The sequence below is a fragment of the Idiotropiscis lumnitzeri genome, chromosome 4 (genome assembly GCF_059441095.1).
Source record: "Idiotropiscis lumnitzeri isolate Australia: NSW breed Sydney's pygmy pipehorse chromosome 4, RoL_Ilum_1.0, whole genome shotgun sequence".
In the NCBI taxonomy this organism is placed as follows: Eukaryota; Metazoa; Chordata; class Actinopteri; order Syngnathiformes; family Syngnathidae; genus Idiotropiscis; species Idiotropiscis lumnitzeri.
This window is the reverse complement of record NC_142394.1, coordinates 22,480,389-22,493,765: the sequence shown is the minus strand read 5'-3', so window position 1 is coordinate 22,493,765 and position 13,377 is coordinate 22,480,389. Positions and strand designations below refer to the sequence as shown.

Sequence of the window (13,377 nt, the reverse complement as noted above, 5' to 3'; positions counted from 1 at the left end):
CTGCTAACTGGACCGCTAATTAGAGAGGGAAGGCTAGCTCAATAGCGCCATCTATGGGCACGGAGGACTTCGAAGCGTCCCGCGGCTGGCTTCAGAAGTTGGACGACATCAGCTTAGCAATGCCGTCTTGTGTGGTGAGGCACGGGATGTAAAGTTAGAATGAGTGAGTGGAAGTAAAAGCTTTAAAAAAAAAAAAGCTTTATTTTGTTTACATACTTGCTCGTTCATACAGGATATGTACCATAGTCAGGCAGGAATTGGTTAACACGGATTGGTGTGAGAGAACAAACCTATCAATGCCAATGAGGTTTATATTTTACAATGAACTCTTCATAGACTTAATTAACAAATCTACACCGTACAAACTGTTGACATCTTTGGTTTAATTCCCCTTCAAGTCTTACTCGATTCAAGTCAGGTGACTCACTACTAGCATGCATACCCCCATTAGCATATCTCCAATACACGGTCAAGCTGGTCCATTGATTGCCATCCAGTCCACCGCTTCCTCTCAGCCACTCTGAAATCCTTCAAAATCACCTGGACTCCTCAAAGCAGCGCTGCTCGCTAATTACTCTCTCACACTCCCGTTGTGCTCCCTTTAGCCGTCGGCTAGGGCTAAAACTATTTGCGTCAATAGTTCTTTAACTTGAGACGAATCCTAAAGACACAGCAGTCTGCCCGGCTTATACTATCAATGACAATAGGTTAGCGTGAATTTCTCCCCATTAAAGTCCCTTTGTGCCAGCGCTGTGCTCTTTAGGGACAACACCACATTTGTCCACTTCATTAATGTCACTTCCCTAAAGCAACACATCATCACAGTGTAAAGCTTGGTCAAACTGTAATTGAAAAGGCCCAAGGGGAATTCCAAAGGTTTTGTACCATGGGACGAGTAAGGGGAGGGGGGAGGGGATACCCCCTCCACCCTAGCCACTGTACATCCATCAATGTTGAGTTGGACCCTTGGGGGTGTCTAGGAAATAACACATAGAGAATCATGTCAGGTACACCCAAATCTGGCGAGGCCGCGTGGCGTTGCGGCGACTCTGATGCGAACACGCCGGGCGAATGGAGCGACTTCAAGAGGGGCCGCGATCAGAAACAGAATCCTTCCTTCAGATGTGGACTTCACAGGATTGATTACACAGCCGCCTCGCCATGCATACTGCAACAGATAAAATTAAACACTCGCGATTACGCGCCGCTTTGAAACCTCCTGGATCATGATCAGTACCTTCCTCTTTTTTTCCCCCCCTCTTCTTTTATTTTTTCCAAGTCGAACTTCAAACGGCAACGATTTGATAAAGCGTGCAAAAAAAAAAGTATCTTGCAACTAAACTGTCGCTTAATGAAACGTGATAGTTTTGAGAAAGCAAAGACAACAGCACTTCTTGCGACGTAAGTTTTTTTTTGTCGTCTAATCTGAGGCGTCGCGAGCTCTTTAGGCGTGACGATCAAAGCGCCTGACATCCTCGAACAATGTTTTTAAAAAAAAAAAGGATTCTGTAAAATGTGAATAATTAAGCGGCGGCATTAAATTGTAACAGATCATTTTGTTAAGATGCCTCAGAAGTGTTCAGAGGAAAGCATGAGGATTAAAAAATTTTTTTTTAAAAAGTCTTGTGCCGAACAAGCATGCATGAACATTACAAGGTTCTTAAAATCAGGACGACACTGAAGGTCAAGCAAGAGGTGCGTGGAAAAGGGGGCCGAGTTGAGTTACGGTCATTCCCTTTGTTGCATCTCAATACATTTTCCAACAACAGAAACGTCAACAAACACGAGCGAGCAACATCAAGGTCCTTCCAGGTGACTTGTTTATTCAAGGCGCGACTTAATCGTGGAGTACATCCTGACTTGCTGAGCTCATCGCAGACCATTAGAGTAGATTTCCCGGAAAGTGTGCCTCATCGCCTACTGTCAAAGAAATGGGTGAAGTCGGGCAAGGCGCGAATGATGATGATGATGAAGGAAGGGAAGATAGGAAAAGGAAAAGGGCATCTTTTTAAGAACCATCCACAAGGGCAAACTGCAATGCTTCAAAAAGAAAAGCATGCATTAGATATGAGGAGGGGCGGGGCCTTTGCTTGTGAGTCCTTCCCTCATTGGCTGCTTGGTTTTGTGAAGATATGGTAACACTAGATGAGGAGGAAAGTGCTCACAATGCTTCGCGTTCACCTCCATACAGATGCGTGCTGGGATTTTTGTCATCTTCACGCTTAAAAATGACGGGCATGTAAACTGCATCCCCGCTGGTTGGGTTTGTCTTTTGTCACAGCAGAAGCCAACCAAAGGATGTCACAAGAAACCATCTGTGGTATCGCTCTTCTTTTATGGGTCTTTTGAGAACATTTGCTAGTGAGTGGAACCATATTGACAGGTGTTGAACTTCCGGCCAAGTGCGCTTGAAGGGGAATGTCTTAAGAGAATTATCCTGAAAAGGAGACATGTTGCTGCTCATCTGTTTACTACGTGCAAGTGTGTCATCATTATGTCATTCGGGGCAAACCGGGGTTCTTCCACCGATTGATCGAGCTCCGTTGTTGTGTAATGTGTGAGTACTAAAGTGTGGTTAAAAAATGTGAGGGAAAAAAAATCTGCATTTATGTTCTGAGAGCTCTTAGGGCCTCTACACATCAATCGGACGTCAGCGGTCGGGAAGTAGGCCGGGCGTCGCTATGCACCCTCTGCTTGGAGTAGAACGCACCGTTGGCACGTCAGAGCCGTTGTCATGGCATCAAGGCGGCGTTTCCGGCAGAGGCGGGTCGTGCATTTCACACATTCACACTTTTCCCTCCTTCGGCCATTGTGGTTTAAAAAAAGTACGAATATATTTTAGTTTTTCAAACAGTTGCCAGTTCCAACTTTCGGGTGTGTTGATGCCTCCTTATAAATCAACGTGAGGCCAATGAGAAGGCCTTCCTGTCATCAACTCGTGATCTGATTGGCTACCGTAACTGTCTATCAACTGTGAGCGCCCCCTTCTTTCACACTGAAAAGACGCCAGTACGATTGTAGCTTAAGTCCTCCGGCGAACAGTGCGTGCTACTCGTATTTTGAAATCTGCCTAGCAACACAAGCTAGCTGAATTCTGATTGGATAAAAACTAACCTAAAAATTCAACAAGAGGATATAATATGACATCAATGTGTAGAATATGATCATGACTTCTCGATTCTGTCAGGCCAGCAGAGAAGGACTTGAAGGCCTTGACAGTTCAAACTACGCAACATTTCCGGCAGTCGGGGCCTCGTGACAATTGATCACTCTGATTGGTTATTAGCAAGCGAATTCATGGGGTGAGAGTGGGTGAATCTATGTATCTATCTCGCCATCTATTGGACACCATGCAAAAAAAGAAAAAAAAAATCGATAATTTTATTAGATCTAAAGAATGCAGCCTAACCTTCCTTCAGAAGCCTACACAAAAAATAAGCATAATGTTGACTTGAAAATAAAAAGACAAAACTAACTCATCCATAATGTTTCAGGATACTTTCTCGACCAACACTAACTCTCCAAATTTTTGCAGAAATTGGACTCGTCAAAGCAGCCTTAATACCCGCCGTAAAGTGTGAAATCTGGACAGACTTTTGGTACCTGGGCCTTCAGTGGTGGCTTACCGGATTTAATCAATAATGAACAACTATACTTAAAAAAATGTTCAATGCAAAACAACAGCACGCATATGTTCGAAATTCAGAATCATCATCCGGATAAAATGCCGAAAAGATTTTTTTAATAAATCAAACTCACCAGATATACTGATTATTATTATATATAAAATAAATGTTTTGCCAGTAACAAGTTTTGCTCAGACCACCTAATGAGGGGTCAGAAAAATGCTGACTTCATCAAGGATCAGCTCCGAGCACAAATGTGAACTCTGATTGGTTAAAGCAAATGTCCCGCTGCTTATGAAGCCAGAATGCGTCTTGACCCTCACAAAACTGCATTCAATTTTGCAATTGTACTGTCCCTAATGGAGTGACCTCATACTGCAATCGCGTGATCTGTCAACAAACACATCCACACATTGTCACATTGTCACACAAGCGCCTTCAATGTGCGAACAGTTCAGTTCTGACGTGAGCTCCCTGCACATCGTCCTTTGATTCCAATGTGACATCCTTTTAAGGATTATTAATGGCTTTATAATTATTTTATAGCACAATTGCCACGATGCATTGTAGAAAAGGTCTTGAAAACCTCTGGCTAGCATGAATAAGGATGTAAGGGAAAAAAATGTACAGGAAGCTTCATGCGATGATTGGAAATGGATGAGATCCAAGACAAAAAAAAAACGGGGGCGGGGGGGTAAAAAGCTGAGCTCAGAGGGGCGGATGAAAGGCGAAGAAGGTTGGGGCAGCAGCACCAATGGCTTGACCTGAGGATGTTGGTGGTGGTGGGGGCATATATGTAATCAAAAAGACAGTCAGCCTAGCCATTACCATCACTTAAAGTCAAAGCCGAGGACTGGAGCTCCCCCGGCCGGCGCCAAGCCATCCCTCAAAATCCCAGAGACGCCGCCCAGCGTACGTTACGCAAGATGTCATGCGCCGTTATGATAATGCAGAAAATCCAAAGACCTGCTGTGACAAATGGGTCCACCAGCTCCCCGCCCGACACACAGCTGGGGCTCAAACACGGTTGCAGGAAGCGCAACACATCGACGCCGCAAACTAAATGGCTTTATTTACATTAGCTTGACGTAAAGCCCAAAATGGCTGCCAGTTGCTAGGCAGAGCCCAACCCGTGTAAAGATGGCGGGCCCGAAGCCAAGTGGCGAACCCGCACAGCGAGAAGTCAGGCTGCTGGGAAGAAGGGCGTGGCCCTCCTTTGCTGACGTGGGGAAATCCACGCGGCCGATTCGTCTTGTGTAACCGAAATCTTTCACACGGTCATAACCACGATCATGATGACGGAATTGCAGAAAACGGAGCAAGGTAGGTTTTTTTTTTTTTTTTAGCATAAAAGCAAATTTCAGCCCCTCTATTGTGTCTTTCAATTGTGAATTTCACACAAAAGACTTTGACGGAGAATATTTTGGTTTAAATGCCTCAAAGATTGCTTACAAGGGTAAATATCGAAACAGATGCCAAAATCTCAAACAACAAGCGAACCATAACTTATTTTATGATATCAACAATTATGATATCAAGAAACGCAACCGATGCAGTTGATGGATTTGTTGTGGTTGAAGTATTCAGTGGAGTTGAAATGCTTCAAATATCACAAAAGAAATAAGAAAGGCAAAATATTGTGAACCCCTCTCAGCAAACAAACAGCAATAAACATATCGCTGGCCAAATAACGTAAAAAAAATGTTGTTGTTTTTTTTTCTTCGTGTGTGTGCAGATTGCAAAGGTTGAATGAAGGCAACTGGAATTGTCTCGTATGTTGAATTTTTTATTTTTTTTTGCTAACAATATCTTTCTGGTTTAATCGCTTTGACTACATTGAACCTTAACTTACATTTTTGTAAAGGCGGATCTTTCTTCTGTTGAATCTCATTCTAAAAGTGCAGAAGCACCCACCGGAGAAACCAAGCATGTGCCCGCCAAAATTATTAGAACATTTGTCATGTCTGTCTGTTTGGAGGCAATACTAATCAACTAAGGTCTTCCAATATGCGTTGACACTTGTGTGAATTTTACGAGACTGCCTTGCAAAACAGGTCCCAAAATGCAAAAATATACGGAAGCCCCTGCAGATGCTGCCCCCCCCCCCAAAGCCACACACTGCTCAGCATTCAGCCAATCAGAATGCAGAAACAACCTCATCACACCTCCCTCGTCTCACATACTTAATCATAATTTTAGACTAATCGTCTCGTAAACACACAAGATTAAGAGTCATTACTTTAAATGGCACTCGAGAAGAAATGTCATGGTCGAGGTATAAAAAAAAGTTTGCTGTACGTTGCCAGGTTTAGGCAATCCTAGTCGTGAATAGAAACTGGAAAATTAATTTGTTAACAGTCAACACTGCAGGGAAAATCAAACATACTTTTCCACTTGTCACTCAACCGAAACGCTTGAATATTTTGTCGGGCCACTGTAAGCAAACACTTCAAAGATATGTTAAAACGGGACACATTTGACCTAGCGTCTTTTTGATGCGGGGCCATATAATGACACAGACGTCATCCATGTGTTTCATGGCGTAAAAACTGCTGACATAGAGCAGGTACAAAGTTTGGCTGCTGGCAATTGACCTCATTCATCAAGCGTGCAGCTTGTGAGATTGCCATAAAATACACACCCACACACTCTTCGAAATGTCATCTAATCAACGAACTGGTCGCTTGGTTTCTGGTCACTTGCTTTTACTTTGAGGTTTTAAGATTTACACGCGTGTGTGTACATACATATATATATATATATATATATATATATATATATATATATATATATATATATATATGCATATACAGGTACATGTCACATTTACACCACTGACATCAAAAGACTTTTTTTCTACCTTTGTGCTTTCTTACTTTGGACAACGTATTTCAGACAATATATCTTTATATTTCAATAACATGTCTGATTTATACACTGTGGGAGTGACAAATCATGACATGACTTTGAAGTGAAGCAGAAGTTGAAATGGTTCTTATTTTAGGTTTTTAAGTCATGAGAGTCAAAGTGACGCGCGCAGCGTGTTTGTGTGTGGGAGAAGTTATCAAATGATCAATTCGAACCGCAATCTGTCAGCAACTCGTGACAAATGAAGAAATCATTTGTATTAGCCGTGTGTGTATGCGTGTGTATGTGTGTGCGCGCGTGTGTGTGCCCGTTCCTGCATTTATTGAACCACTGAAAATCACCAATAGACAATCGGCGCGCGCCTGGTGGCGATGACGTCATCGTATAGGGCTTCTCAACTCTCCCGCACACCTCCTATAAGCGCCTCATGACACCCACGCCCATGGTACGAAACATTCGTGGCAAAACAACAACGCTGACCCACGCAAGAAATCCGTCAGAAATCCCTTTAATAAAGAAAAAAAAAACTGACTTGCGACCATCCCGTGGGGTGTAAATAACGAAACAAATGAAGTTGACCGCAACTACGCAGCTGATCAAAGAGAATATATAGACACTTTAATAAAATATAGAATACATAGTTAATTATACAACAGGCTTATGTACAATAGAGTACAGTAAAACTCAATGCTAATTAAAACGGCTTTCGTGGTATAACACAGAAGTGGATGCTCACGTTGCACACAAATGTGGAAATGCACATTTAACACGAACCAGAACACGCGTGTGGAATGCACAATATTGAAAACTACTGAGCCTCGCACCATTACAACGCTGTAGGCCTTTACGACGAATAGGAGCTGTTATATAAAGATATTTCAAATATAGCAGTGCACAATGAGCCTGACAGCTAATTTACATTCAAAAATCCCCACATTGGAAGGGTGTACATTCATAGATATAAAGGCATAAGTAGGTTCATGATTATTAAAAAAAAAAAAAAAAAAAAGAGCCCACAAATAGACGTGTGCACAATATTAAAAAAAATGTCATCACCCAGTGTGGGAGTGGGCGTGTCAAAGCAAACAAAAAAAGGGGGGAGGGGGGCTGGCTTATTATAACACGATTCACAACTTATCACTAAATATGTAACACGACAAGCTCAAAAAGGTACACGTAGTGCTCGAGTTGTGAACCACACTCACTGGACACATCATTAGGTACACCCGCGCAGTATCACAGACCCAATACAAGAGCATTAATAATACTATATGAGGACAAAAATATTTATTATAGTTGTCCATTGAAAAAAATATATATATACCTGGTCCTGTGTAGTATAGGCTGACTGTGATTTTGTATTGCACCCACGATTTGGAATTGTCTCGCTCCATGCAGTGTTGGAGAGCAGTGATCCTCAAAGTGTGCCACAAGTACCACAAGTCTCTGTGTCTCTCATGAGCTACACAAAAAATATCACTAAATTTATTTTAAATCGAATTCACGTGATTCAAATCAACAAGATTAGAATGAAGCTATGTGTGGATCTTGTTTAAAGTTTTTTTTTTTTACTCCAGTAGAGAATATTTTTCAAGAAGGCCTACACTTTCATTGTATTTAACTTTTCAGTACAGTCCATTTGTGAAGAACTATTTGGTTGTAAACATTTATTGGACATTTATCTTAAACTACCGTAACATTTATTTGAGTCATTCATAAAGTACACCTTTTTTCTTTGCCTATTCAGTATTTAAGCGCAATATACTTTGGAGGAATAAAACCACTGCCTTGGTTTTGAGGAACCATTGGGCCTACTAGGTCACTGCATTATAATGTTGGGCATTTTTTGGTGACATTTTTTAGGCGTGAGGCCACTTGCTGTCAAAAGTCTGAGAACTACTCCTTTAGAGGTTTTCTTATATATTAAATCCTAAAACTGGTGCAGGTAGTACCAAAAATCTGTTCCCCTAAAACAAAGGCCCACATTCAGGGAATTATGTAAAACATTTTTTAAAGCATAATAGTGCAATGTATCTTAATGAGATGCATTTTTCTAACCTTGTATGGAGGGAAAAACTATAGCTTTGTCAACCAAAATAAACAACCACAAAAAAAAATATTTTCACTGACATACAAAGAAATAAATATGTTTATCATTTTCTATAAACGTCAAACTCATTTTTGTCTCCATTGTAGTTATGGTTTCCCTCAGATGGTTGCTATGACTAGAAACCCAAGGAAATGTATAATTTCCTCATTGTATTACAAATACACAACAAATTGATGCATGACTGCAATATGTTTCTTTCATAATCCTGCTCATTTGACCGTTAACACTGTGGAATAACACTGCAACCGGCAAAACTTAAATCGCCATATGTCCTAATCTTTGTGCATCATATACACATTTTTTTCTTTTACTAGACTAGTACTAACGTCAATACTCTGTTCCTTTTGTTTTTAAAATGATTAGTATTCTTCTGTTGTTATTTAAAATTACTCTCTTTTTTTAATCTTACTTTATAAGTGAACGAAACTAGCCAAGTAGGAAACTGACTGCTCATTGCAACCATTGAGATTTTAACGGGCATATAAACATCTTAAAAGTCAGAAGTCAAGGAAAATGATATAAGTTCATTCAACTTTTTGAAACATGTTTGAAAGAGAAGCCAATTGCAATCGTAGAACAGGTTAAAAAAAAAAAGGGCACAAGATTTGCTAAAGAGGGCTGCACAAAATGGTGTGACTGGGCCAGAGCTGGCCCACGGGCCTTGTGTTTGACAACAGTAGTCTCTTTTATAGATTGAGATCGAGATAGAGATAGAGATAAAGATAGATATAAGAAAGAGATTAGTTAAGTTAAAGAAAAAAGCATTGTATTGTGCAGGTGTACCTAATGAAATGTCCACTGATAGTCCGACGTATGGTTAGGAGTCCACGCCACTGTGACACGTGTACCACCCGTTGACGAAACCTTTTTGAAATTGCGGGGCCGATGGGAAAGTCCTGCACGAGGGGCTCGGGTGCTGAAAAGGGTGGCCGGCCTGGCCGCTGTGGTACTGGGCGGACTGGGCTCTGGCACCGCCGCCGCCGCTGGCCCCGTAGGAGCCTCTCTGGAGCAACAGCGCGTCCAGCAGGGGCTGCGACCTGTTGTCAAACCCGAGGGGGAGACGTGACCTCGAGTCGTCCGGACTCCCCGGGGACAAGGAGGTCACGTCGTGGATGGGGCTGAGCAGCGGGGACTCGGAGCCGAGATCAGCGGAACCAGACGAACCAGAAGCGGCGTTGGCACCGCTTTGGGCCTCTTTGCTGCAGTGCAGCTTCATGTGCTTGCGGAGGGAGCTCGGGTGCGTGTAACACTTGTCGCAGCCCCTCACTTTGCACGTGTACGGCTTGTCGCTGGAGTGGACGTGCGAGTGCTTCTTGCGGTCACTGCTGTTGGCGAACCTCCGGTTGCAGCCGTCGAATTCGCATTTGAAAGGCTTTTCACCTGGACGTGCACATGGAGAGAAAAGGAAGGGGGCGAGGTTAGGCCCACTGACATGCCAGACTTGAAAGCATGACTGGCACTCGAGAGGTAATTATATAATGATGATTATTATGGTGTGGAAATCTACTGCTGTATTTCCTACCTCGCGTTAGGTAAGTAAGGCAGAAATATGTTCCACTCTCCGTCCTCGGTGATAAATAAATATCTAAGACACTGTTCTTCTTGCAATGACAGCTGTGAAGGGATTCTACACGTGTACCTAATGATTTGGCCGTTTCGTGCATCTTATCCTCAAGTCACCCTTCGTCTATCGCCGCACTAGTTTTTTTTTCCATTATTATCATGATTTATATTTTATATTTCAGCCTTGTCACATCCAAGCATCCCCATAAGATGATCGCAACAAGTGATTGAGTTACTTTCTCTTGTAAATGTAGGTCAAGTTGCATTGGTGCGTTTGCCTCACAGTTGCCAGGGAGAATTATTGCAAAGCCCCCCCTCCCCTTTTCCTTCCTTCCTTACTGGCACTACACTGCACACATGGGCCAGATAATCATAAATACATATTCGGTTTCATAGAGCCTTGTAAGTGAATGACTTTTATTGTTCTAATAAAAAAACGAGACAGTGAATGTACTTTCCGGATATAAGACTCACAGCATGGGGGCAGGTCTCTAATTCCTGCATTCATTAGGCAAACAATTTATAGTGGGAGTAATGCTTTATTTGTTTTACTAACTTCCGTCCTTGTTATGATTATTTTATTATTATTACGTATATTAACTGTAGTGTGTGATTTTACGCGCAGGGCAGCAGCGTCAATGACAATTATATTTTTAAGTAAAATATATTAAAAACGGAACAATGATAATTGATATATAATGATCTTCCTTTGTTGATGGAGGTAGTTTAGTAACAATTATTTTATTATTATTATATTATTCTAGTGCATATTATCTGAATTATTACGACAGTAGCATTTTCGTTGATGAATTACAAAAAATACAAAAAAAATATTTTGCCTCTAATTAGGCGTAAATACGATCAAAATTATATAATGGTCGATCACCATGATTAACAAAAAAAGGTGGGCTGTGTAAAAGTATCAATAAATAAATTTACGTTCATCCCTTTTCAATAGGCCTCTCTGTGCCTGCCTTGTTGCCATCACTGCCATAATGTCTCCGCGTGAGCACAGGAGGGTGGGGATGCTCCCTGGGAGGCGAACGCATCACGCGCGTAATGTCCACGTCACGAGCTCTCCGGTGTCCCGGGATTTATTTAATAATTTCACTTGAATGAAGTAGGAGCACCCCCACCCCCCTACGTGCAGTGCAGCCTATATATACAATAGTGGCGCTCCACTGCTTGACTCATTCCTGCAGCTGGCCCATAGTGTGCGACAATTTAGAAAATAAAAAAGATAAATTAAAAAACATATATATATATATTTCATTAATAATAAAAATAATAATAATAGTAATAACAAAAATAATGTGAATCATTAATTAGGAGTTGTAAATGGCTTAAAATGTGGGGTCACTATATGTTCACGTTAATAAACATTTATGCTGCACCAGGGGCCATAAAAAATGCAGCTAAATGCAGTTGCCTCTGAGCGTCTTATGATTTAACAGCTTCATAAACGAATAAATAAGCAGTTTACAACCTATGGAGAGCCATATACAGCAAAGTTTCTTCTCCAAATTCCACATAGCGTGAACGTGCTCCAACGAACCTGTGTGCGTCCTCTTGTGGATTTTGAGGTTTTCCGATCTGGCGAAAACCTTCTCGCAGCCGTGGAAGGGGCACGGGAAGGGCTTCTCTCCTGTGTGCACCCTGACGTGGTTGACCAGCTTGTATTTGGCTTTGAAGGGCTTCCTGTCGCGGACGCACCTCTCCCACTGGCACACGTACTCGGCCTGCTCCGTTCCGCTGACGTGCTCCACGGTCACATGGCTGACCAGCTCGTACATGGTCCCGAAGGCTCTGGAGCACGGTGCCGCCTTGCTACCGGGCCCGTCTGAGGAGCTCCACTTGCACACCAGCTCGCTCTTGACTTTAGCGCACCTGAGGAGCGCGTCGCCTCCTCCTCCGGGTCCGCCGCGGTGGGCGAAGGGCTTGTAGAGACCCAGCAGCTGCGTGACGAGCTGTTGCCCGCCCCCCTTGGGACTCACGGCGCCCCCGTACGGGTGGCTCCGGGTGAGGAGGTCTCCAGGTAGACCCAGCATCATCTGGCCGGGCTCGCCGCTGGAGGCCTGCTCCTGGTAGCTGCACGCGAAAAAGGCGCCGGTTCTGGCGTCCCTGCAGCCGGCGAAGTCGCGGTAGCGCGCCATCCCGCCATGCTGGTTCCCCCGTGACGATGCCAGCTGGTCGGTGCCCGGTGGCATGCCGCCTCCGATGAAAAAGCCCCTGGGGCCGGTGTGCTCTAGGTAGCCCGGGTCGGCAAAGTGGGGGAGCGAGTGGTCAACGTATGCACTGGACCTCGTCTCGGGGTAGTCTCGCAAAGAGTGCGAGGGGCAGAGTTTTAAGGAAGTGCCAGTGGGGAGTCCCGTGTGCTCCCCTGCCAAAGGTGGCAGCGCCACGCTGGGTTCGCCGCTCCTCTCCCCCGGGTTGAGAGGGCAGCCACTGAACCTCGCCAGGCTTGTCATGTTTGGGTGCAAAGTTTGCATGCGGCGAATTTGGGAGATGATTTTTCTTTGGAAAAAAACCCCCAAACAAACACACAACGCGGGACAGGATGTTTCAAAATGTCTGCTCCCAGATAGCCATTTATCATCTGCATGTGAAATTGTTGGCCATGAACTTCGCTGCGGAAAGACGCACCAGAGTGCTCAAAGTTGCCGCGAGTCCCATCCCGCCTCACTTTTCTTTTGCCCTCTTGATTTGTGCCAATAACCGTGGTAGTAAAAGTGCCCCCGCAAACAGGCCACGGCGCAAAATATAAAAGCACAGCAGGCAGAGCGGCTTTTTTAAATGGGAGCTTTGGGATTGGCTGGAATGCGCCGTGATTGACAGCCACTGGGGTCTGTTTTAAAAGGGGAGGGGAGGGGGGGCTGCACAACGCGGGCGCTCGCTGCACGACACCCTTTTCAAATCGAGCAGAGAAAATGCTTTGAAAAGTGCCAGCAATACTCCCAAATATTGCTCGGGGCGCTTTTTTTGGCCCACCAAGACAAACCGGCAGTGCACAAGAAGAAAAACGTTCATCACCTGTAAAGTCCGCTGATTGAATATGACTGCAGCAAAACACAAGACAATTGCAGTCCCACGTCTGAGTGGGTTTTTAATTCCTCTAGAAATATTACCCGAGCCACCACCAGCCACCCCCCTCCAAAAATAAGAAAGAAAAAGGCACCGTACGTCCACGGCGATTACTGTCAAATTCTGAGA

At 43.6% G+C, this 13,377-nt stretch overlaps 1 protein-coding gene across 1 annotated transcript; it reads right to left on the bottom strand.

Annotated features, from left to right (window-relative positions):
* Positions 1-7,087: 7,087 nt before the first annotated feature.
* On the bottom strand, positions 7,088-12,900 carry zic6 (zic family member 6). Its single transcript, XM_088294840.1, has 2 exons — positions 11,723-12,900; positions 7,088-9,984 (listed from the first exon to the last, which is right to left on the bottom strand). Exons 1-2 carry the CDS (start codon positions 12,654-12,656, stop codon positions 9,422-9,424), a joined length of 1,497 nt encoding a protein of 498 aa, XP_088150966.1. The 5' UTR covers positions 12,657-12,900; the 3' UTR covers positions 7,088-9,421.
* Between the last annotated feature and the right edge of the window lie 477 nt (positions 12,901-13,377).

Excerpts from the sequence above, each read along its gene's own strand:
- zic6 (XM_088294840.1), bottom strand. The coding sequence starts at position 12,656 with ATGCAAACTTTGCACCCAAACATGACAAGCCTGGCGAGGTTCAGTGGC. Across the intron at positions 9,985-11,722 it reads CCACAAGAGGACGCACACAG|GTGAAAAGCCTTTCAAATGC; the intron begins GTTCGTTGGAGC and ends GTGCACGTCCAG.